The sequence below is a fragment of the Dromaius novaehollandiae genome, chromosome 2 (genome assembly GCF_036370855.1).
Source record: "Dromaius novaehollandiae isolate bDroNov1 chromosome 2, bDroNov1.hap1, whole genome shotgun sequence".
Taxonomy (NCBI): Eukaryota; Metazoa; Chordata; class Aves; order Casuariiformes; family Dromaiidae; genus Dromaius; species Dromaius novaehollandiae.
This window is the reverse complement of record NC_088099.1, coordinates 121,672,687-121,697,454: the sequence shown is the minus strand read 5'-3', so window position 1 is coordinate 121,697,454 and position 24,768 is coordinate 121,672,687. Positions and strand designations below refer to the sequence as shown.

Below are 24,768 nucleotides of genomic sequence, written 5' to 3'. Positions count from 1 at the left end.
TTAAAATGTTCACTGCTTCTTTTTCTCCACCACTTCCAGATTTTATTTGCCAGCTCATCCTAACAGCAGGCTGCTTTACCAAGTCAAAACAAACAGTTACCCAGGTGCCTAACTTTCAGGGGTCTAGCATTTCTGACTTTTTTTTCCCTATATTGTGATTTAACATTTGTGGGAACTTGCAGCTTTTATAATTACCAGTTGAAAAAAAATGGCCTTAAAGGCAACAATGTAAATCAGGTGCAGCTCCTTTATTCAGACCTCTCAGGTACCTCACAGCTTTATGAGTATCAAAAGATCCACTGAAGTCACTGTGACTATGGGAATAGCTTTGCCAGTTCCATTTTTCAGCTGTTGTCAGGATGCTTGAAAGGATCTTTCTTGATGCCTTGAATATAGAAGGACGTGAATAAAATGCTTTTGCTTGTTTGGGAACTTATTTTAAGATTTATATTTCCCGTAAGAACTAAGAAGATATTGCCTACTTCTTTTCTGTACATTTTTCCACAAATAAAGAATAACAGAACTGATTCTTAGATGCTTAGAGCTCTATAAAACTATGATGTTTGGGTAGATAGATGAATGTATCAGCTGGTGCTATACTTCTGATTTTTCCATCAAGCATTCTGTGTAGCACAAATAGAATAAAGGGGTTTGTTTTATTTTATTTTTAATAGTCAGTTTACTTTAATCTTTTTTCCTTTTTTTTAGTTTGGATCTAGATGAATCATTATCTGGGTGGAGAGGCTTGTGGTAATAGGATTATTATTATTTCATTTCCTCTTAGTTTGAAACAAACAAAATCATTCATTGATATCACATTTAATATGTTGGGTTAGGAGTTTTTTTCAGACCCAGCATGATATGAACAAAATAATACTGTCCTTCAGTTGATACTGACAATGTTTAAATTTTTGCTTAGACTGTGCAAATAGTTCTTAATATGCAGTGGCACTATATTATGATTTCATATAGCTAGGAAAATGTACATTATTTTGTACTGAACACTGACATAATTCTATTCAATGGGATTTTGTCAGGTAAGAATACTTTATGGGTGTAAAACTCTGAGTGCTTAAATGGTCTCACTAAGTTGCACTGAGGTTAGCTTCAATCTTAATTCTGCATTTCTATGTCTTCATGGGGCCTTGCCCAACTTCTAGACAAGAATGAACTAGGGAAGAGCTATAATAGTCAACAAAACAGACTTTTCAGCACTCTTTTTTATACTTTTTGGCAGTGATTCGAACAAAGAATAGCTAGTAAGATGAACTAAGCATCACATACAACTTTCTGAGGCTGCACTTACAAGGAGTTGTACCTAAGATGAACCAGTTCACTCTAAGTGCAGCAATTTGGCAATAACATATATAAATGTGTCCATATCACTTCACACCAGCTTACAGTAGTCTCATTGTTCATGCAGTGTAATTAGTTACACACATTTCTACATTTCTTCAAATGAGCCACTCAGCAGTCTGGGAAGATCTCCTATGGTGTGGTGTTCCATCACAGGCCTCTGTAGTCCATAGCTTTTTCCTCACCATGCAGGATAGACCGCTGCAGAAGACAGAAATGTTCGAACTGCAGCTCAGAAAAAACACTCTTAAGGCTCCTTGCTTCACATCCATCACTTTTGTGATTTCTGTTTTTGAACTGCTGTGAGGATGCTTGAAGGAATCTTGCTTAACGCCATGAATATAAATCTTATTAATACAATGACGATGCCTATGCTATTGGAATTTTATAGCAGATGGATATCACTGTGCACTTTTGTATAACTTCAGATATCATGGTTGTCCAGCTCGTGGAAAAGGGATACCAGCCTGAGCAGATAATTGTACAGAACATTTACATGGTGCAGCTTTTCCTAGTTGGCTGATGCAACTATGATAAGGCAGTTGTACTGACAAGAAGGACCAGAGCAATGATTCACTTGTGGGATGCCCAACAACAGCAGCAGAATTTCAGGATCACAAAGCTTGCTTTCATAGGTATCTACATGGGTGTTCCCACATCTCTTTGCCATCACTTTACCTGCTGATTGCTTGACTTTCGCTAACCATTCGAGCAGATCACAGTGGAGTAATCATAATGAAGATCTGAAGCACTGTAAGGAGAAATTCTGTTGTGTCATATGACAAACTTTGTTTTTCAGGGAGGTATATGGCTGGCTCTGTATTGTTGCATTCCTGATTCTTTTAGGACTATTAGTGGGATGTCCGTGACTAACCTTCAGCAAGATACCACGCCAAAATCTTCATCTACAACTTAGGATGTTTTTTCACGTTGCTTCAAGGCCTCATCAGCTGTTAAGGAAGGTTCACTAATATTAATGTGGAAAGATCAATGATGCCAAGAACTGGGATTCATTTCCAACAGTGCCCAAAGGAAAATCTGCTACCTGGACCATCTGGACATTAATGGTGTTAAGATGCTACACCTCAGTAGGAAAGATTTGGTTTATTTTCAGTTCCCTAGCATATGCTACTTTCACGGGGTTCTTCAGGAAAAGGAAAGAATAGTTTGGCTTCATTTTGCTTATGTCTTATAATGGAAAGTGCTTTTGGACCACTTTTGGGAAATGCTGGATTTCTCTCAAGGATGTATGGTAGGGACCTGTTTTATTCTGCAGGGATGAAAGAAGGAATGATTGATTGTTGTGGCAAGGTCCTACAGTCATTGCTTGAAAGCATGGTCTCCATAGGGGAGCATAGCAGAACTCCGGGCCATGCTGCTCAGCCTTCGGCTAAAGATGTCCATGCACATAATTTGCCTTTTCAATTTCTATGTAATGACTCCTTCCAAAGCCATTTGCTCCATTTTGGTCCCTTGGTCCTAACCTAAGAAAATATTCACTTCTCAGCTGTCTCTTCATGGCAGTCTGTTAGAGTAAATTCAATAATCCCTGGAACAGATCTTTTCTTTATTCTTTTTTTTCATGTGGAGATTTGTCAGCTTTTCCATGGAGGACAGCTATCCCCTTTCCTCAAGATGTGGTATGCTAGAAATACCCCAGGCACTTAGTGTCCTCCTCTTCACAATTTCAGTGCCAACAACATAAAACAATTCTTCTCCCTTCCCCACTTCACCCACAGTTTTGGGATGCCATTTCCAGCTTCTGTTCCACCCTGGGATTTCTTTTGACTTCTTTTGAGAAGCTGAGCTATATTTGTAGTTATTTTCTCCTACATAAAGCTTCTGTGATAGTGGCTGCGTGTTTGGCCTGCAATGTTATATTTTGGTGGGTGAATAGAAAAGGGATCAGATGGCTGCTAATAGCATTCTGCATTCCTCAAAGCTATTCTTACTTTCGAGGATGCTACCCAGGGGCAAGACTTTCCTAAGGTATAGAAGGATCATATTCAAAACAGGCAATCAGCCAACCAGAAAGATACATAAGGGTGCTCTTTATCAAGATCTTTTCCTCATCTTACTCCCAAACATATATCCATTCCAGCTGGTGGAACAGTAAAGGTAAAAGCTAACTATCTGTGCAGGCACAGGAGAGCTTTGCTTCCTTGAAGTCTGTGCACCTTAGCTTTCAGTTCTCTTTTATTACACCTACAAATAAGTATAAAGTACACTGCAAAATTAATAGCATTATGCAGTAACTGTTTAAGGGAAAGTAGTTTGTAATGTCTTAAAAATCTCTATTCATGTTTGAAGCATATCTGTAACATGATTTTGGCCATTTATGTCATGAAATCCCAGTAGTTATAAAAGCTGAGTGGTCTAATGAAATTATGAGCCAGGATTTCTTTTTTTTTTCCCACTATTTTTTCCTTCTGTACCTGTCACTACAATAAGCTTCCTTGCTTTGCAAAGTATCACATGCTTGGTCATTCTTTCCTCCAAAGTCCTGTTTTGTCAGCTTTTTGGAGGAAAAGTGTCGTTCCTTATGTAGAGAACTCACAAACACTTTCAATTCCCCAAGCCCAGGTGCAAGCTGTACCCACATCCCATCTCCATATTGAAGTGACACCTAGGCACATACACATCCCGTTTGCCTGTTCTCTGTGGGAGAAAAGATGATCAGGAGACCAGGACTCAGAAGCATGCAACCTTATAATGTTCTCACGGGAATCAACTGCAACAAATTATTATGTCATGGAGAGACTCATGTTAAGAAATACTGACCAGTTAGGAAGGAGATGTTTTGAAATCAACTTATACAGGATTCTTTGGATCTGTGTATTTATTTAACATAGGGTATCAGCAAGAAAGCAAATTTATAAATTATTTCTAAACCAGCACTTCCTAAATGACGTGCTGCCTTCTTCAGCAGGAGTTTTAACATATTTTTGGGAAGACACTGTGAATGGATATTACACCATTACAGCATTACATTCCTTTACACAACTTGTTCACTGGAGTTGAAAGGGAGAAGAGTGTGAATGGCTAAGCATACCTGTACCACAAAGTTGCTGTCAAAGGAAAATGAAGCAGTTAAAATCCCATAAATGTTTAAACTCTCCAGGAATGTGGACCACAAGGGAGAAGAGCTCTCCTCTCTATTTGCAAGCAATGGTTAGGAGTTTGCTTTTGGCTGGCATGCAGTAAAATACTGTCTTCAGCAGCAATAGTCATAAGGTTTTTGTGTCCCTACTACTCCTCAAGAAGAGCCAGTATTGTGATTTCAGGGGACTGTGTCATGATATGGATGTGCATACAAAATGTGCAGAAGCTGCTGAAAGAATGAACCCTTTTCAAAACTATTAAAACTGGCTCAGCCATCATTCAGTTCAGATTGAAGCATACAGAGATCACAGAGCACTCTGATTCTATGGATGTAACAGCACCAGGAAGGAGTAGATGCGAGGCAGAGTAATATGCATGCACAAAACTCCAATCCAACACAAGGCCTGGCATTCAGTGCAGAAAATGCAAAAGTACATCAGTAAGTCATATCACTTTTGTTCTTTGTGGATAACTAAACAGTACATAATTCTTTGTTTTGATGCTAACATGATCCAGCTCATCACAACTGTGTTATGTCTGGTATTAGTAGACTTGTTCTGGCCCCTTGTCCTTCGAGTCTTCTGTTGCAACTCCTTGGCAATCAATATGATGCCCAGCTTTTGAGGGACTTCTTCATTAGCTCTGAGAACCTTGTACATATTTACAACTTAGTGACTTGTATCCAGGTGGATCAAACATGCTTCTCTTCTGAAGTCCAGAACATGTTCGGGCAGAATCAAATGTGACATGTCTGCTTTAATGCATTTGCAAACTCACTATTACTTAGTACTGGAATGGGGCACTCTGGCTGCCCAACGACATTTGTTTGTAGAGGCGATCTGATCATGATGACTCCAAATTGGTGCGAGGAGAGAATCCAGAGAGATGTGAAGTGATCAGTGTGGGCTGGAAGTGGACTGCCAGAAGTGGAGCAGCAAAGAATGTATTTACAAAAGCTTCAGTGCAAAGGAAAATCTGGGTTCTTCCTGTACAAAACAGACATCCAGGAACAAATACTATGGGGTGTGTTTCAGGTTGAGGAATACTATTTTGGGAAACTGATTCTGACTGAGGAGTCATGACTGATAAGCAGCTAGACATGAGTTTTCAAAGCAACGGTGTGACAAAATTATTAATATGATCACTGTATTTGTTAACATAGGAGTATTAAGTAGGATCTGGCTAATGCATTACTTCTGCTTTTCAAATGACTGCAGTTGCTAGAGGAGTACAATGTGCAGCTCTAGCAACAATATTTCAAGGAGCATGTCAAAAATTGGAGAGACAGGGAAGAACTAGCACATTTATTAAAGGATTCGAAAATATGTATTTTAATGAAATACTCAAGAAGTTCGATTTAATTAGTTTAATAAGGAAAAGCTCAGACTCATCAAAGGTAACTAGTCTGTAGTTTCAGGCAATAGAATACAGGAAATAGAAGCGTGAAAAAGCAACTCTTCAGCTTACTGCTGAAAGAAATAACAAGAGTCAATGGCTAGAAATTAGACAAGTTAGATAAATGCAGTTTAGTTGTAGTATGAACATTTGTAAAGAGAAGAGTAACCATCCACTGGAACAACTTAGTGCAGGTAACATTAGATTCTCCATCACCAGTAATTTTTAAATTAAAAATGGATTTTTTGAAAAAAATATCTAGTTTAAGCAGCAATTACTTCAGCAAAATTTGATAACCAATATTACATCCAAAGTCAGCCTATAGACTTTCATTCAATTAATCTAGGATATATAACATTTCCAATCTAATGATTTTAAAGCAAATCACAAACATGCATAAATAATGCCTCACTACAAACCCTGTGAGGCAGATAAGCATTTTCAATGTTAGCTTTTCTCCAGAAACTATTCTTGGCTGTGGAATGACTGCTGTGTGATATAGACACTGCTGAGGTAGCATCAGACTAGGTAGCCATAGCACAAAGCTCAGTGCTGGATATAAAATCTACCTGCAAATCAGAATGAGCACCTGGGCGTTTAGCCCATGCTGAGCTCCCTGCTGTTGCCAACAGCTCAGGAACTGTGAACAGTCTAGGTTACACTAGCAGCTGATATTGTACCCTCTGTTAATTGGTTCAAAGAAAGATCTAGGAGTGGCTGAAAACGTGTCTGTAATTGACTTGCAAAGTAAGACTTTCCCCAAAGACCTATATTCAATAACCTCAAGTGAGATATTCAGTAAAAAAATGGGAAAATTTATCTGTAACAAGACTTGTGGTGGATTCCATCACTTTAAAATCAAGCTTCCATGTCTGCCTCAAAAACATGCCCAAGCTCTGATACAAGTTATTGGCCTTGCTAGGAAAATCACCAGGTGATATTCTCAAGCCTGTATTATGATGAGGTCAGAATAAATGTTCAAAGTGGTTCCTTCAGAGTTCAAAATATATGAAAAACAATGGCAAAAAAGTAAGAGTTTATTTTAAAGACAAAGAATTAAAGTCCTAGATTTTTTTCAGAATCTGCTTACGCACACGTACTGAATTGTGATTCTTAATACGGACAAGCAGAAACAAATTTGGACAATCAGAAACAATCTGATTTTAGAAAGAGAATCCTACATGTAAACTCCTAAATACTTCTGGTAAGACTCTGGAAAGAATGGGCAAACTTTCAAACACGTTAAGCACTCAGCAACTCCCATTGATCCTAAGGTCAGAAAAAGCAGAGCAGGGTTTATAAGGATGAATGAAGTTGATTTAGGGGTTTCACAAAAGAGCCCTGGCTAATCTTGCCATGGCAGTTAACACCTCGGTCCCAACATCCTTCCTGCCCCTTGGCCTGAGACTTACCTTGCCTTTTGGTCGATTAGCTGCCAACGAGCTACTTGGGGGCATACTTCAGCTTTTTAGCTTGCAGTGTTGACTTACAGAGTTGATGAAAATGAGTTTGAACTAACATTGATGGACTGCAAACAGGGGACTAGGGGTGCAGGCTCATGTTACCCTTAGCTTTGGGGTGGAGACCTCCTGAGAGGAGACAAGGTGGACAACTATGAACAGCAACAAATTGCAGTGCCAGAGGAAAGAGTTTTCTGTGTGAAAGAGCTTAGTTCCAGTTAGTTAGTAGAGATCCCACTATCTCAAAATGTGTTGTGCTGCCTAATTTCTACAGGAAGTATATGGCCCAGCAAGGACAAAACCCCAAATCCTCCAGGTTCCAAGGGTCTGCCTTAACCAAAGGAGAGTATCCTTTCTCTCTGAATAAATGTTTAGAGATTTGAGTCTGAAGTTTAGATTGATGGTCCAGTCATGTAAATTGATAGAGCATTTAGGGACATTAAAACTTGCATTATTGCAAAACAGAAAGAAGATGCTCGAAATGTCATTTCAGAGAACAAACCCATTTTGAGGTCATACAAATGTAAAAACCATTCAAAACCAGGAATTTTCTTTTAATCATCAAACAGATTTGTCTGAAAGTATGTAAAATATTGCTGCATGGGTATTTCAGTGTGTGTCAAATTTTAACTCGGAGTAGATTTCTACTGCCAAATTGTAAATGCTTTGAACAAGAGCACCGCTGTAATCAATCTACTTGTCAATAGAAATGATTTGTCAGGTGCTTCAATCTATGACTTCCTGATTTTCTAAATGCTCTAAACTTGAACACTTGGAAAAAAACATATAATACTTCCATTTTAATCTTCAATTTTGGGGAACATTGTGATCTAAAACTCAGATTTTGCCATTCGATTTCTTTCCTTGAAACAGAAAAGGGTATCAACAGTGTATCAATTATATTATCACTGTGGGCCATTTTATATTCTACCTTCACATTTCCTATGGAAAACTTCATTATCACTATTATAATCCACTACCAAGGAAGGTATCTACGAAGTGTAACTACAGTTTCTATTGACAACTGTATATTCACTGAAGGAAGCTGAATGTTTTGTCGTTTTGTGACCAAGGAAATCTTTAAGTAGTACAAGTTTATTTTCAGTATTGCATCCAAGAGAAGTACTGTCTCGGTCCTTTCCTTGAGCCCACCCTTCGATACATCAGCCAGCTCCTTCTCCATGCTGTCAGGGCCTTTCAAGGGTAGCAATGAAAACATACAGTAGACAGTCTCTACCATCTCTCTGGTGTCTAATACAACAGAGACTCTTGGGAACTTCAGAGCAGCAGTCTCCAAACAGGGCAGGCTCACTGGCTCCGTGAAGATGGCTTATATGCAGAATTTCTGCAACAAGGGAATTGTTGGGGGAGTGAGACAGATGTTAGATGCAGACAGAATCTTCCAGGGGTATATAGCTGTCAATTTTTTCTGAACTATAACAATATAATTTTCAGATCTATAACAATCCCAGATTTTGGTCAGCTTTAACAGGGATTACAAAATACACATCCTCGAAGTAAGGACTGTGCTCCTTCCAAAGTCTGTGCTCCAGAGCCTGGGAGTAAAATCACTCAACAAAAATAAAGCAACATATTTTTTCCTTATCTTGTTCTTCAAAAAGGACGAAAGATTTTTCTTAAGTTTTCTAAAAGCACTTGGCTTGAAATAGACAGGTAACCAGCACAATGAATTCAATCTTGTTGCCTGAAAAAAGCAATTGTTGTGGTAAATGAAAATAAGATTTTAGAATAGAAAATAATAGACAAATCTTACTGTAGGTGTTGTTAAAAATTCCATTTATTAATGAAAGTGGCAATGAACATGACAGTTCTCTCTTACAATTTAATTAAAGCAACTTATTATCCATGCTGGTTTACCGTAAACAATCAAGGTTCCAGTTTCTTAATTTTCATTACCTGGAAGTCAGGAGTAATAAGACTGGACTTCTGGAAATTTCCAGTGTTTCTTTTTTGTAGGTGCTACATAAATTTCTAGAGAAACTGATAGATATTCTTGCTGACTAATTCTGGGTAGGCGTAGGGAGGAAGTATGGTACTTTGCAGACTGCATGAGTACAAAAATGAAAAGCTGACCAAGCAAAAAGAAGATAGCTTATTTCAAACAAAAAAATTCTCAATTGATTAAAAAAAAGAGTTTTACTAATTGAAGCTATCTTTTTAGGAGGCGAGTCCAACTCTTTCTACTGATCAAGCAGATAACCAAACAGTTCTATGGAACTGCAAAATTTCCTTGTGTGGTGACAAAATTGTCATTGGTCCTGTTGTAAGTCATTCTTTGAATACTTCATCACACCATATGATTAAGATCTTGTTTTGAAAGAAGTTTTTATTTTGGTTGAAGATGATTGATTTTGAGTAAAGATGCTATGCTGATCAAAAGATTTTTTTTTCTATCTTGATTTTCAATAGAAACTCTTCAGACCAAACAGCTTCCAGGGACCGGGCAGTGATGCTGAATAAGACTCCCGGAAGAATGAATTACATGTACTGAGCTTGACTACACTGATTCCCAAATCAACATACATAGTGTACACATATAAAGCAAACTACACTATAGGCAAATATATTGTATTACATATTCTCAGGTTCTTCTCCATACATGTACTAGCAATTAACAGAAAGGTAACTATGGTGACAGACACGATGTAGCTATCACAAACAACTGTCTCCTTCCATCAAATCACTCTATATAGCAATTAAAAGATTCCTGTTGGTGAGGGTTGCAAAACCAGAAATAAAAATGCTGTACACAACATTCTTTCATCCTAATCTAGCTGATTTTCAGATCTGAGCAGAACATCCTACCAATTGCTGCAGCTGCAGCTACCCTTCTGTGTCTTGCATTGTCTTTGTGTTGTGGAGATGTAAGAAACAGGCCGGAGAAACATGCAGGGCTATGCAGGTTAGGTAAAGGGATACAAAAAGGGCAGTGACAGAAAAGACTGTGCAGATAAATTACTTAAGTTCTGTAATAAAATAGAAGATTTAGTCAAATAAGGATTACCTACTCCTAGGACTGTATTTTTTTTCTTCCTGATCCTATTTCCCTATATAAAAGGACAATTAGGAGCTGTATTTTTTCGGTTCACCTAAGTGATCAATGTGAACAGTATATTTAGAAAAGAATATTCAAACCGGATAATTCAGAGAGTCATACTCATTTTACCGAAGTAATGAAAAGATGTTTTTATTATCTCAATTTTTAAATATTTAAGCTGTTTTGTATACTGGCATCTGCGCCACTTTGTTTTTCTTTTCCACTTGACACTATCTATATAAAACTGCATTCTCCCTGGCCATGCACGATTATCTACTTCCTAAAACAATCATTTCAAGTGTTGCCAACCTCTAACAATCTTTCCCCGCCCCTGGGAATTTTACATGTGTGAAGTTGCTATATACAGTATACAAATACTTTTTCCCAGTCACCTGTCACAGGCTACTCAGAATCAGTCTGGGGATGCAAGGGGTCCACAGAGCCCCAAGCTGAAAAGCGCTGTCCTGAAAAGTGGAATTTTTGTTTTTGGTAGTGTTTCTTACTCTTCTAACAGCCCAAAGATTCTTGGTAAGTTCATGATGTTGTGCAGCTTTCTCATGTCTTACCACTATTAATAACTGCTAAAAAATAACCAGTATTTTTCCACCATTGTGATAAAGCTCAGTAAGAATTAAATGTGCTCAGAAAAAAAATAGATTGTGAGGAATGAGGAAACTTCTTTTTTCCATCAAATACAAATATTTCCTCATAAGTAATGAGGAAAACAAGAAAGCTGGGCAAACTAATATGCCCTTAGTACCTTTGCTCAATACGTTTATCTGTCTGTTATTAACTTTAAATAATAGAATATGGCTGCCATCTTGTAAACACTTAGGCTTAGGAGTAGTTGTACGCCCGTGTGTAAGCATCACTGAATTTCCTGAGATCACAGGTATAAATGTTTGTCAGATCAAGGCCTAAACTGTTAGCAGAGTGTTTAATTTGTATAATCTGAATTGAGGAGAGTAGTAGTGGCAATACCTGGCAGATTAAATGTAAGGATAGTCTCACAAGGGAAAAGGTCTTTTTTTCAAAATATTTGATGCCATGAGTAATCTACTATTTTCCAAACTGAAAACATTCATATTTTTACAGAATTTTTATGAACCTTTGGAATGAAAATTAATTTGGACAAGTTGAAAGAGAGACTCAACTCCATGACTAACATGGGAATTACCCTAATCCTCTCTTCAACTTAATCACGGAATTTTAACAAGGTTTTTCTGGAAGCCCTTGAGATCTCCTACATTCAACATTAACTTATATCCATTATTTTTATACTACTTTAAACACACTCATAAATGCAGGATAAACCCTTTGAGTTCTAAATCACTTGTTTGAATATTGGCTAGAAATTACTACCATTTGCCGTCTTTTGCATGCTATATGTGAAAAGGGCTGAAGATCTTAATCTAGTATCGGTTCTAACTCTGAATGTCTACTCATTGCTAGACTATTTCTGGAACAAGCTACACTCTTTGGTCTCTGCTGCAAAGGAACAGTGGAAGCCCTGAGGAGCCATCCATGTCTGTGAACGACTCACAAGCTTCTCCTCCGCTCACTTCTCGCAATCATATGCCTCTCACCCATAAAGTGATTTAGTGTGGAGATTATGCCTCAAAAGGTATAGCACATCCCTGCTCTATTAGCTTCTCTTGATCACAGTATTCAGAAGAAAGAAACGCCATAAGCCAGAGGACACTTTTGGTTACAACTGCGTAAATGAGGGAAGCCAACTGTTTGGCAGAAACTTGTTCAAGGCTAAAAGATTCAGTAAAAACGGTGTTGGTGAAAGCAATTTTTCTGTCAGTGTTACTGCTTCTCCTAAGTGATTTAACAGCAGCAGCAGAACTATAAGAAGCATCAGCCAGAGCTCAGATCTGGTAATCTTCCAGACATGCTGCAGAGCTTTTTTTTTTTTCCTTTTTTTTTTCCCCCTCCAGGCCTTCAGGGATGGATGGGTTGAGGGATATGAGGGGCCTGGCTTAATCAGATGATGAGTAATTACTCTCATTGGACAGTTGGTTTATGGAGTTCTTTATATTATGTGCTTTGCATTTTGTTAGAACACTTGTAAGTTTAAATAAATGCTCAAATAGAGTAATTAATAAATGTTAATATCATGCCTACCTACCAGAGAATACAAATGAAATCTGTTAGCCAGGGAAAAATCAACATTTCATAAACAAATCTAAGTAAAAGCTTGGGGTAAAACGTTAGAATTACTACATAGATGTAACACATGCTTTGTCAGGTGCAAACTCGGGAAACTCATCCTTGTAATAGGATATAAACATCAGCAGTGCCATTGTAGTTTACTTTCGCTCAGTCCTGGGCTGAATTTTAATCCAGAAACTCATTACCAGACTTAGTTTCGCTCATTTATTGTTCTTCACAACTGTTGGCTTCGTTACAATTCCGGGGGGGGGAGGTGTTTTTCTAGTTGAGGCTGGTTCTCCTTGGTTGAGTCTCATTTGCCTTAAACGCTTTCAGGTGATTCCTGCCTTCTCCACCTCCGAAATGACCCATCCGGGCGGTATTTCAGCAGGAGCTTAGTGCTAAGTTTCCTTTTTTTTTTTTAAAAAAAAAAAACAGAATAAAAATTAAAAAATGCTGCACAAAGGCGTTGTACCCCCCCCCCCCCAACACACACACTCGCCGCGGAAGCGCAGAGCGCTGCCGCCCGTCGGTCCTGCTGCCCCGGGCCGGGGCGGGCGGCCCGGAGCGCTCCCCGCGGGCCGGGCCGAGCCGCTGCCCACCCTGGCTCGCCGCGGCTCGGAGGCGGCGTGCAGGGCTGCGCTACGAGGGAGCCCAGCTTCCCTCCCTCCTTTATTTGCCTTTTCTCCCTGACTTGGGTAAACAGCTGCATCGTAGCTCGCAAATGACCGGTATTTTCAATTTTCGAAGCTAATGAAATCAGCATCGTACAAGCATGTACTTACCCTTCCTTTCCCAACAAAACAGAGGAGCAAATCTGCTGTTTTCTTTCAAAACATGAGCATGGCGTTCTGCATTATTTTCGAAAGCAGAAAAAAAAGCAGAACCCGAGAGTATTTTTCTTGCAAGTTCAAGTTCAAATAAGAAGCTTTTTAAAAAAATAATGCAGCACTTTGGGATCGTCTAGGGGCCAATGCCTACAAATCCTCCCCTTATTATGTCCCAGGATGGGAGCTCTGATGCATGGACACAAAACAACTTTGCTCAGTGACCTGTGGGCGAGGGAAAATCCTTGCCAGCTCTGCAAATGACCCAGCACTGATACTTGCTTCTGTAACTGTTCACTCAGCAACACTCCCAATTTCCGTTATGCACGCTGACATTTTTGGACTCGCGGACCGCAGCCCTGGCCAAGTCTTTGAAAATATTTGCTGATAAATTAAGCAGGTAGTTTGGAAACAACGGAGTGAGACCGGGGGGGGGGGGGGGGGGAAGGGGGACGGGAAAAAAAGCAGCCGGCGAAGCACCGAGAGCTGGCCGAAATTCGCGGCGGGGCAGGTGGCCCCTCGCCATCGCCCCCGAGCCGGGCACCCCCCGGCGCTTCTCGCTGCCTTTTTGTCCCCTCCGCGGAGGCGCACCGCGGGGTCGGCGCCCTCAAGTTCTCTCTCCACCTCGCCCCACAAGCTATTGCAGCAAACCAAGTTACTGGGCTGCTGTGGTGCGGCTTTTTTTGGGGGGGGGGAGGGGGTGTCGCAGGGGTGGATTAGCGCTCGCGGCCGCCGCTGCGCACCGAGCGCCGGCTCTGCCTCGGCAGCGGCGAGGGGCAGCGCGATCTGCAGGCGGCAGCGGTCCCCGTGCTGCGCCGCCCCCGTCGGCCGTGCGGCCGGCAGCGAGCGCCGGGAGGCGGAGGGGAGCGGAGCGGGCGGCAGCCGGCGGGGAGGCAGGAGGCACCGGGTGCGCGCACACACACACGCGCACACCCTCACGGGGCGGCGGAGGCTGCGCGGGTATTGTTGTCATTGTGCTCCAGCGGAGGGCTTTGCGTGCAGGGGGAGGGGTGGAGGGAGGAGAAGAAAGAGGGAGAGAGAAAGTGCGAAGGGAGAGAGGAGAGGCGCGGGGCGGGCGCGCAGCGTGCTACGCGCCGAGGAGCTCGCCGGGGACCGGCGCAGGGAGGAGGACGCGGCCGCGCGGGGAAGGCAGCCAGCCGCCGAGCCGCCGCACCAGCCTCCCCGCAGCAGCGGCGACTACTTCTTTCTTATCTCCCAGCCTTTTGTTCGCTCGCCCTCCTCCTCCTCCTCCCTGCCCACCCTCTGCACCGCGGAGGGGGCTCGGGGGAGAGAAAAGCAGCCTGACCCAGCGCTGAGTTTCACCCATCCTCCGCCTCGCTCTGCGTGTCTCTCTCTTCCCCCGCCGCATCGCTGCCCATGAGCTAGAGCGGCAGCGAGCAGCCAGCGCCGCGGCAGCCGGCTCCGGCAGGCGGCGGCGAGACACCGTCCGCAGCCGCGGGAGCCGCCGGCGCCCGACCCTCCCCTCCCCTCCCCGCCGCCGCGCCCGGCTCCGCGGGCTCCAGCCGCGCTCCGGGACTGCCGGGGCTGCCCTGCCGCCGCCCCTCCTCGCCTCCATGTTCCGGATAGCGGGAGCGCCGCCGCGGATCCTGCCGCCGCTGGCGCTGATGCTGCTGGCGGCCCTGCAGCAGGTAAGCGCCGCCGCGGGCGGGGAGCCGCGCCGGGCTGCGTCTCTTTGTTCCCCCGCGGGCGGCGGTGTCCGCGGGAAGGCGGCGGGCCGGGGGGCGCCGCGGCGGGCCGGCGCGTTTCGGGAGCCGGGGCGGGGGGGGAGGCAGCGACAGCTGCCGCCCCGCAGCTGGGGGTCCCTCGCCGGCCTGGCCGCCCCGCTCGCGCGAGGCCACCTGCTCCGCTCGCGGGCGGCTCTGCTGCCGGGCACCTGCCGGGGGGGGGGCGGGGGGGGGCCGCGGGGCATGAGAGTTGGCGGTGGGGTAGTGGGCGGCGGTGCCCCCGCCGAGGCGAAGGGGAGCGGACCCCCGCCCCGCCGGCTCCCGGATTTGGGAGAGCAGGTGGCAGCGTCGGGGCGGGGGCGGTCCGGTCTCGGCCCCACGCGGAGTGAGGGAACAAAGTACCGGGGCGCAGCAGGAGCGGCCCCAACTCCGCCCCGAGTCGGGAAGGGGCGAGGGGGGCTGCAGGGGGGCAAGAGGTACCGGGCAAGGGGACAGACCCGTTTATCCCCCCCCGGGGGCAGGTGGGGAAACAGCCGTGGGGCTGCGCCGCGCCGGGCTCCGAGGCGCAGGGCACGGGCGCCCCCGCCGCCTCCCCCCGGCCCCCGTGCCCGCTAATCCCTTCCCGGCAAGAATTAATCAGCCGCCTCCGCCTGGACGCCGGGCTTCCCCCTCCCCCCCGCTGCCTTCCACGGGAATTTCCAGCGGGACAGGCCCGGGCTCCCGAAGTATTTCATTTATATCAAAAGTCCTGCCACCTCTCCCGCTGGGGGGCGGGGGGGGCGGCCCCGGCGGGTCTGCGTGTGGCGGGAGGAGCGGCGAGGTCCCGGGCCGGCTGGTGGGGAGCCGCGGGCGCCCGCTGCTCCCGCGGTGGGGGAGGCCCTGGGGTAGGGCAGCGGAGGGCTTTCCGTGGGGGGCGGGGGTCTCCGGGCGGGTGGGTGGGAGGTTGGGCTGGCGGAGCGCTTGGGGCCGGCGTGTGTGTGGGGGGGTGGGGGGTCGGCAAGATGGATCCTTTGCGCGTTGGGGGCCCTCGGAGCGGGGCAGGAGGGGACAGCTGGGCGGGGGGGCGGGGCGCGGCGCTGCCTAGCGGTCGCGTGTGCGCGGGGAGCGGGGCCGCGGTGTCCCGCAGGGCGGCAGGAGGGTCCCCCGGCGGCGGTTGGGGCGGGGGGCGGCGGCTGTCCCCCCCCCCCCCCCCCCCCCGCTTTGTGTTTGCGGAGCTGGTATGCGGCGCGGTGCAGGGGGCGGCAAATCTGAGGGACAGATGGCGCAGATCATCGCCTCTTAATGGTATTTGCGGTCGGGGCATTTCTGGCGGGCCGTGGGAGCGGGCGGAGGGCGCGGCGGGGCCGGGGCGCGGAGCCCGCTGCGAGGCGCGGGGAGGCGGCGAGCGGCAGCCACTGTCCATGGTGCAGGGCCGGGCCGCCGCCTCCCCGCCCTCCGCCCGGCTTCCCGCCGCCGGCGCGGGCACGGCGGGGGCTCGCTCTTCCTCGCGTGTGCTTTTTTATTTTTTTCCTCCTTCCTTTTTCTTTTTTCCCTTCTTTTTCTGCCCCCCCCCCCCCCCGCCTTCTTTCACGAGGTCCTCAGACGTCTGATTCCTCCTACACAGTTTCTAAGCCGCTCGCGGGGCTGATGGCTTGCACCAGGCGAGCAAGGTGCTGAAACACTGATCCGCGGCAGCTGGGGATTTTCCCTCCGGTGCCGGCAGGACGCAGGGCCGCCCGTCGCGGCCGGGAGCGCGGCTGGGCGCGGGCGTCTGCTCCATGTGAAGGCGGCCACCCTGTTCAGAAACTTGTGCCGCTTTAAAGATGCGTTTGTTTGTACTGGCTGATTATTGGGTAGGCTTGACTTTTGCTCCCTCCCCCCCCCCCCCTTTTTTCCCCCCCCTAAACTCTGGTCTAGGCAGACCTGTACGTTCAAGGTATTTTTTATTTGGAAGTCCTTATGTGCTGTTTGTTGTGTGTCCTTTCAGTTCTTTTTAGCTTTCCTATCTCTTAATAAATACGTAAAGCACAAATTATGAAGTAAGCTTTTATTCCATCTTTTTTTCTATCCTGGGTGGGTTTGAAGTTAAAGCACAAGCTATGAATTAAAAACAGGAACTAGCCTTATTGCTTTTATGTATCACTCGGTGTCAGTGGCATGTTACGGTTGGGGAATTCAATTTCCCCCTTGTTTGGGTATACATTAAATCGGGTTAGGGTTGATTTTTAATAGTGTGTAACAAAATCGGAACTCAGGTATGAAATCAGATTTATAGACCTGTGTCTGTATAACACATTTTAAAAAGCTTTTTTTCTCTCACACATACTGTGGAGAACCCTGGCAAGCTAGATGGAATGCTAACTTTTTTTTTCTGCCACTGTTGTTTTGTAGAAGGTTATCTGTTTGAGGTTATTCTGAAGCATTGAATCCTTTATTACTTACATTTTTGCATCTGCAAGTCTATACAACACACAAGTCATCTACATTTATTTTCTAAAGTTATTGATCACTTAGTTATACATCAGTGAGGTAGAGAAGCAGTCATTATGGAATTACTTGAAAGATCATAACTGGAAGCATATTGCAAGTCAGATCTCTGTGGGTTTATTTTTGGCAATATGCAGTGTGTGTGGCACATAGGAGAATAGAAACTGCACTTTGTTTTTGCTGATTAACTAGATCAGAACGAGTGTGGAGGTATTATCTGAAAGCCCAACAGAAGAGAGGATAAAAGGAATGAGATTTGCTTTTCTGTTGATAACATCAACTGGTTTTGAAACTGGGATAACAGCAAGATTGAGGAAATAACAGGAAAGTTGTGCATGAGCTTTATGTTTACAGGAATTAAACTAAAATTGTGGAATTAACTGGAAAGGGGAATAGAAATTAAGTGCTCGGAAAGGGAATAATCTTTTTTTTTAATGTATAAAATGACTGGATGGCTCTGTGGAAGGTTTCTGTTTGTAAATCAGAAACAAGTAAATAATAATGCAGTTACGGGGCCTTTTGTGTGTAGGTGACTAGTTTGAATTCGAATTATGATGACAGAGGATGTAAGTTATTACTCTCTGCAGGCGATTTTGGTCTTATTCCAGTTCTTAGCAAATGTATCCAGCTAATAAAACTACTACCTTAAGTGACATTCCTGTTAGCTGCCTCAGCTGAGAATCTAGCGATTGAATTTCTTGCCAGCTGAACTGCTCCCTTACCTCTAGCAGTGGTTTCTGGTAGAGTCAGGGGTGAGACATTATATATTAACAGGGTGTTTTGTGGAAGTGGCAGTTAGACTTTCTCTTGTGAAAGCATCTTTTGTCTCTGATACTATGTGTATGTCTTAATTTTTTGTAAGCGGTATATTTTAGATCATGTAGCAAATACGTGACTGCATAAGCACAAAAGTCAGTTCGAGGGTTTCTTCTTTTAACTAATCAGACTCCAGCATCGTTGCCCATTTGAAAGTGAATTGAATGCATTTTATAAAACCTTTCATAAGCCCCGGAACAGAAGACTTATGTGAGTGCCTCAGCCTATTCAGCTGTGGATGTTTCTGTTACAGTTTTGCTTTGTCTTGGAAGAATCAATCTGAAAAGCTAAATGTGTCAGGATATTGCAACAAAGAGCTCTCTGCTCCTTATCTGGTCTAGGTGACAGTGATACCACTGACATTCTCAAAATTAAGATAACAGCAAAACTGAAAAAAAATAGAAATATCTCTTTTGGATATTAAAGTGGATATATTATTTTGAAATATATTTGTAAAAAGCACTTTTAACTGCTTTTTACATCTATTACGGAACAGATAAGATCACTTAAGTTGACAATGAATGTTTGGAATTGAAATCACTGATTGACAAAACAATAATTTTATATATTAAACTAGTTCTGATTCTCTGAGCAGTTGGAAGCTCAAAAATGTATGTGATGCTGATATAACAGAGATATATTTTAACTTGCTTTGTTAATTTATGTATTTTCAACTCTAATAAATACTACGTTTTCTAGAAAGCCTTTTACTCTCTCTCTCTCCTCCTACTCTCTCCCTTAGTGTGTACTGCTGCTACCTAGGCATGTGACTTAATGTGGTTGGAAGAAATATATGTCAATTAAACTTTCATTTATAATTTTTATGATATCTGTTTTAAAATATTGCCTGGAATGATCATATTTTAGAACTATTTAGTTGAGGATATGTGTATTCCAAACCTTCCCATCCATTGTTTTTCTTTCTGCTCCCAGAATTGGAGGAACTCCCAGAAATGTCACTGGAAGAACTCTGTCATGACCTATCTTAATTAATTTCAGTGACACTTTTATGTCAATAATTTCAATTATTAATTTTCTTTAAAAACTGAACACTGCAAGACTAAAAATGTGGCTGTGATAGAAGTATGCTGTGTATATTTAAAAATAGCCTGAGGAAGTTGTGAGTAAAGTTATTTTTACTCATTGCAGATGGTCTTGCGTAAGGGACGACTTGTCATGTGGTAAAGAGAAGGAATTGTTGAATGGCTTTTCTTGCCTGGATAAGAGAATGATTTACCAGTTAATCTCCTTCTCTCTTCCTTACACTACCCCCCCCCCTTTTTTTTCTTTCATTGCTAACAAAACATTTACAAAAAAAGTATCAGGTTTAAAAATTTGTGATAGTTCCAATAGTTCTTCAGGGCTCCCGTTAGGATTAGAATTTATTTTAAAGAAAATATGCATCCAAAACATGGAATGTTCCCCAAAGAATCTGCAACCTCTGATGTTTCCTGGTATGTGTGGGTTTTTGGTTTTTTATCACTTTCTTTTTTTAAATAAAACACAGAAGGAAACTGTGGTATCCTTACTCAATGTACTGTGCACTTCCACAAACTCAGTCATGCTAGTTGTGTGTGAGGTGTAATGAGACAAATCAGGGATGAAGAGTGATGAAAGTGACATGGATACTTAGTCTTTTGAGATAAAAATCATAATTATAATAGCATTTTTTCTCACCTACCACTCAACTGAGACTCACTGGTTTAGTGAATTAATAGTGGCACACCTAGAAGCAAGTCCTGAGAGGACTTTAGGGGAAAAGGTGTGCTTTTCTGTGGGATGAGCTCAAGGAGAGTTTACGCTTTGTCAAAGTGCGCTTAGTAGTTTGTGACTGACCCTAGAAGGACCCTTTTCATCTGGGTGTGAGGCTGTGTTTCACTTTGCCATCTCTTTATTGTGGCAACAGTAGATAGGTCTATAACCTAATCTGCGTGATTCATAATTAGATTTGATCCTGTACTTCTCACTCAAAGATCATGGGAGCTCTGTCTGAATAAAGAGGGAAAGGATTTAGGCTTTCTGCTTTTTAAATGACTTACGAAAGCAAATGCAGGATATGCAGCTTCCAAGATGGCAGGTATATCACTGCCAAATCTTTTCACTTAGTTTTTGGTTTTGGTCAATATTAATGTATTTAAGTATCTTATTTCTAAAGGGTGTGTTTATCCTCTCCTCTAGGCACTCCTTGACGTATTTAAAAAATATATTTATACCAACAGACTCCTAGGGACTTCCCCATTCCTTATAATTAGCATATAATTATGGCCCAGTATCTGAAGACATTGTTGGGGGTTCACAAGATTTTAACTGAATCCTTCCATATAGGGAAATCGATGGGCCTTGCAACCTCTCCTGAAGGTCAGCAGCACAGAGCTCTCTCAGTACATTAGCAGCAGTTTTTATGGGCAGAGATGTTGAACATGAGCAGTCTCTGTACCAAATCAGAGTAAGGAGGTTTTGTCTCTTGAAGAAATGAGGATCATAGTCAAACATAGGTTTTTTTTTTCTTGTGTAAAAATGAAGCTTTAGACTTACAGAAACTCAGTTCGATTTTGCTTTTCCTGCTGAAATTTTAGGACCTTCTTTTTCTCTGATGGAAACCATGACGTGTCTGGAGAATTAAAGGTTTTAGAAGATGCAGTATTCCATGTTCCAGATGCAGGAAGGGAAAATTTTAAACTGGATTACAACTTTGTGTTGTATCTGCTATGCCAGTCTCTGAGCATGGTAAAGCAAGTCAGCTGAGTCCTTGTTTCATATTTGGAGTTAAGGGAAGAGAGTTTGAACATGGTTTGGGGAGTCTCTAAATTATAAAGTAGTAACCTATGGTAACCAGTGGTGGTTTGACGCAATTTATTTTCAGACAGATGATAATATAAAATTCATAGATTCTGTTATTTTGGGAAAGTGGGGGTTTTAATTGTTGGTTTAAGAAGTCACATTTTCTGATCTAAAATCTTGTGGCTCATGAAGTAGAGCGCTAATTAGAATTGAAGGTACCATAATCAAAACCCATCCTGATACTGTTAAAATGGAGGTAACTAAATGACCTTGGGGAGGGCTTAGTCTGGCACTGACTTTGGAAGCTCTTTGCTTTCAGGACAAAAATTTGAATGAAAGGCATTTTTCTTTTTCTCCAGTTGCAATCCATAGTTGAAAACAAATTGCAGTTTACTATACTTGCCAGAGTACTGTGAGAGTGTCGTAAGTACCATGAAACTATAAACTTGCAGCTTCTCTTTGCAGTAAGTCAGTGATTAAGAAAGAGATGCTGAACCGTAAAGCCATTCCACAGCTCTGTCTGTGATCCTGCAGAGTATTTTTCATATGCCTATTTTTTATATTATGGTAGTAAGTAGAAACTCCAGTCCTAAAATAAGACTCAGCTTGTCCAGCATATCCCATTTTGTCAGATAATGTGTATCCGCAAAGCAAAAAGTGGATGGAGCAATCTCAGTTTACCTAAGTTATGAATGAACACTGGGTACAGTTTTGGCCTTCAAAATTAATGAGGAAACACCCAAATCTTTACACACAGTCACAGTGTTTCTGTGATCAGTGCTTAAGTCTAATATTACTGTCACAACAGTAAATTAATGTTGCTTATTAAGGAGAGAGACCTGAAATACCCAGTTCCTGCTCTGTCGTATGTATAATTATGTAAGACTTTATATTGAGCTTCACACAGTAGTGCCCTGTGAGCTGGCAGAAATTGGCAACTAGCAGTTGTAATGTGGCCAATTACAAGTGTGCAGTATGATATTTCCTTTGATGCACATCCCTCCATTTCTGATTTTGCTACTTAGGCTTTAAATCCCTATAGGAGTAAGCCACCTTCAGCGTAAAAGAAAGCTGCCAGACTCAAAATCTTTTAAAAAGAACTTTCCTTGCATTCTGATACAGTCAATATTAAGAAATCTAATGCTATAGTTTTCTTTTGTTATGCTTATTTCCCTTTCTAATTTCTCAATTTTAGTAATGCAAGGAAAAACTATTCAGATTTTTTCCATTTGTGTTCATTTCTCATTCTCCCAGTTTATTATGCTTCTAGTTTTGGTTTTTGGAAACACTTGTCTACTTAACTTTAAAATTTGACTCATCATGATGTTGAGTTGCTGGAAGGTTTTCAGATTTCAGAACACAGGTATTTCATGTACTGGGATGATAATTGCAGATGCTATAAGCAACATTGCTTTTCATAATAAAGCTAAGTTCAGTGTTATTGTTTCAAATGGAAGCAAATCTCTTTTTGCAAAATCCTGCTTTAAGCTTATGCTTGACTATTCAGGTTTTAAAATCCTTTAAAACATTTTAAATTTAGTGATGTATTTGTGTTGGTTCTCAACAAGAAGGATTACTTAAAATGAATGTCAGTTGTAAAAAGCTATTAAACTGAGTGATGTTTACTTACTTTTTTAAACAAACTTACAGATCACTCTTGCTAAACAATGAAAAAGCAGCCTTTGATTTTTTCAGATTAATAGATACTAGTGAACTCCAGTGATGTATGGCATATGCAGACAGAACTAGACCTGCTCGGTTTGAAAGCAGTGTTTATTCTAAGAGCCCAATTCTGCAAATTTAGTATGCTTGTTATGATACGAAATCGCTCCCACAGTCGTGTGGCAAGCTTGCATTTTTAAAGAGATGTTTCTTTACAGAATTACATTCTTAAGTGTGGCTACTTTTTATAGTGTATGGAAATGAGAAAGAGGGATTAATCTAGAATTATAAACACTCATGAAACAATCCTGGCTGGTTTTATTCTTGTCTTAATACACCAGCTTTTCACAAGGGTGAAGTGTATGTGGATTGAAGAGTCATTCTGGTATTGTTTAGAAAAACACATAAACATGAGGCCTTTAAAACTGTGAAATTAAGTTTTGAGAGAATTTTTTAAAACTGAGCTGAAACGCATCCTTGAAATGAAACCACAGGTTTCTAGATACTCAGGTACCTAGTTATAAAACTAATGTAACTGAGGAGCAGGGCACACTACTGCAGGCTAACCTGCCATAAGTATATCAAAAAGGCCAATTCTGTATAGAGGACTTCTGTTTTACATCCTGTGCCTTCATGATTCCAGTTTACCTATTGCATTTAGTGTCAGATCTACAATACTGAGTTCATCTGCGTGATCTTATACTGTGTTTGACTGGGTGTTACAGTTCTTCCAGAATCTGGAGATGGTAATGTTTGGTATTCATTTTGCATGGTTAAGATGACTGAATAAGCTATAAGGTTCAGGAAAGCAAAATAGTTCTTCAGTAGTAACTCTTGATCTTGCTTAGCGAAGTCTGTTAATACTCCACAGAAGAATTTTTCAAGTGCTGACCTTGTTTCAGAGCTTTTTAACTCCATTAAGTAGGTTTTATATGGGCACAAGTGAAGGTAATTGCTTTCCATCTTAAAAGAAATTTTTAGTAGTGTTCTGTAGATGAATGTGCAAGTAATATCATCTTATGTTTGAAACAGTCTTGGGAACTGTACTAATCACACAAAATCCTGTAAATTACAGTAACATGCCCCATAATCTTCACTAGCTTTCCCCTTTTGCCCAAGATAAGGGGATAAAACTATTTCAGCATCCTCTTTTTGATGAGAGTTAAAACGGTTTAAGTCTGGCAGTACTCCTAGACTGAACTAGATGGGACCCACAGTGTCTGAAGCTACAACTTTTACTTAATTTAAAATGCTTAACACAGGGTGATTAAGAATTGCTGAAAGTTTGAATTCTTACTTTCCTTGTGTTTTTATTCTCAAACAATCTTAACAAAGGACTGTTTTTGGAGAGCAGAGTACAGTCTTTTGTTTCTGGATAAAATTGATGTCTGCAAATGAAAGAATAAAGAAGGCTCTCTATTCATGTCCCCAAGCCTTTGTTTCAGTGGGCATTGTTTCAGTTTATAAGAGTTGTTTAGTACATATAGATGGTTGGAAAGGCTGAAAGATTCCCAGGCGCATCAGTGCAGACTTGTTAAAATCCTGTTATCTCCTCAGCTGCCCACCCAGGATTTTGTTTCTAGGGTATTATGGAAGGCTATTTTTTTCCTCTATCACATTTTCTTTGCGGTCACCTTTTATACAGTAGTTTAAACAAGTCTTACTATTTTTATTTCAAATTATGTAAGCCTTGTAAAACCTGTTACTTGAGTGCTAACAGTGGGGAAACAGGTAATTGGATTCATAATTATGTTTGATTTACCACCTTTTTATCTTAAAAAAGACCCTCAACATGTAAATTGAGTGTTGAGGCTTGGCTACAGATCCGAGTTCTATGCATGCAGCACAGTCTCTTGATAATTTAAACTGTTGCCCTCTTCCATTATGTGTTTGCTTTATCTTTAAGGTTCCAATCTAAAAATTTTAAAATATGTAAGTAGCTGTGCACAGGTGAGAGACCTGCATGGTACTTAAGTCACAATGAAACCCACTCCACAATTTAA

The 24,768-nt window shown here is 42.3% G+C and overlaps 1 protein-coding gene and 1 long non-coding RNA gene across 6 annotated transcripts in view; one reads left to right on the top strand and one right to left on the bottom strand.

Annotated features, from left to right (window-relative positions):
• Nucleotides 1-11,659: 11,659 nt before the first annotated feature.
• LOC135327591 (uncharacterized) lies at nt 11,660-14,791 on the bottom strand. Its single transcript, XR_010387918.1, has 2 exons — nt 14,662-14,791; nt 11,660-12,938 (listed from the first exon to the last, which is right to left on the bottom strand). It is a non-coding gene; the product is annotated as an uncharacterized LOC135327591 (long non-coding RNA).
• An 81-nt stretch (nt 14,792-14,872) lies between these two features.
• Nucleotides 14,873-24,768, top strand: part of CDH2 (cadherin 2) — a 124,489-nt gene continuing 114,593 nt past the window's right edge. Inside the window, exon 1 of one of the 5 annotated variants that reach the window (XM_064507349.1) lies at nt 14,873-15,004. In XM_064507349.1, the coding sequence (XP_064363419.1) occupies nt 14,930-15,004 (75 nt within the window). In that variant the 5' untranslated portion in view covers nt 14,873-14,929. Of the gene's footprint in view, nt 15,005-15,698; nt 15,766-15,789; nt 15,925-16,098; nt 16,325-16,827; nt 16,873-24,768 lie in introns of those variants that run through there. The other 4 variants (XM_064507353.1, XM_064507352.1, XM_064507351.1 and 1 more) reach the window with 4 other exon arrangements.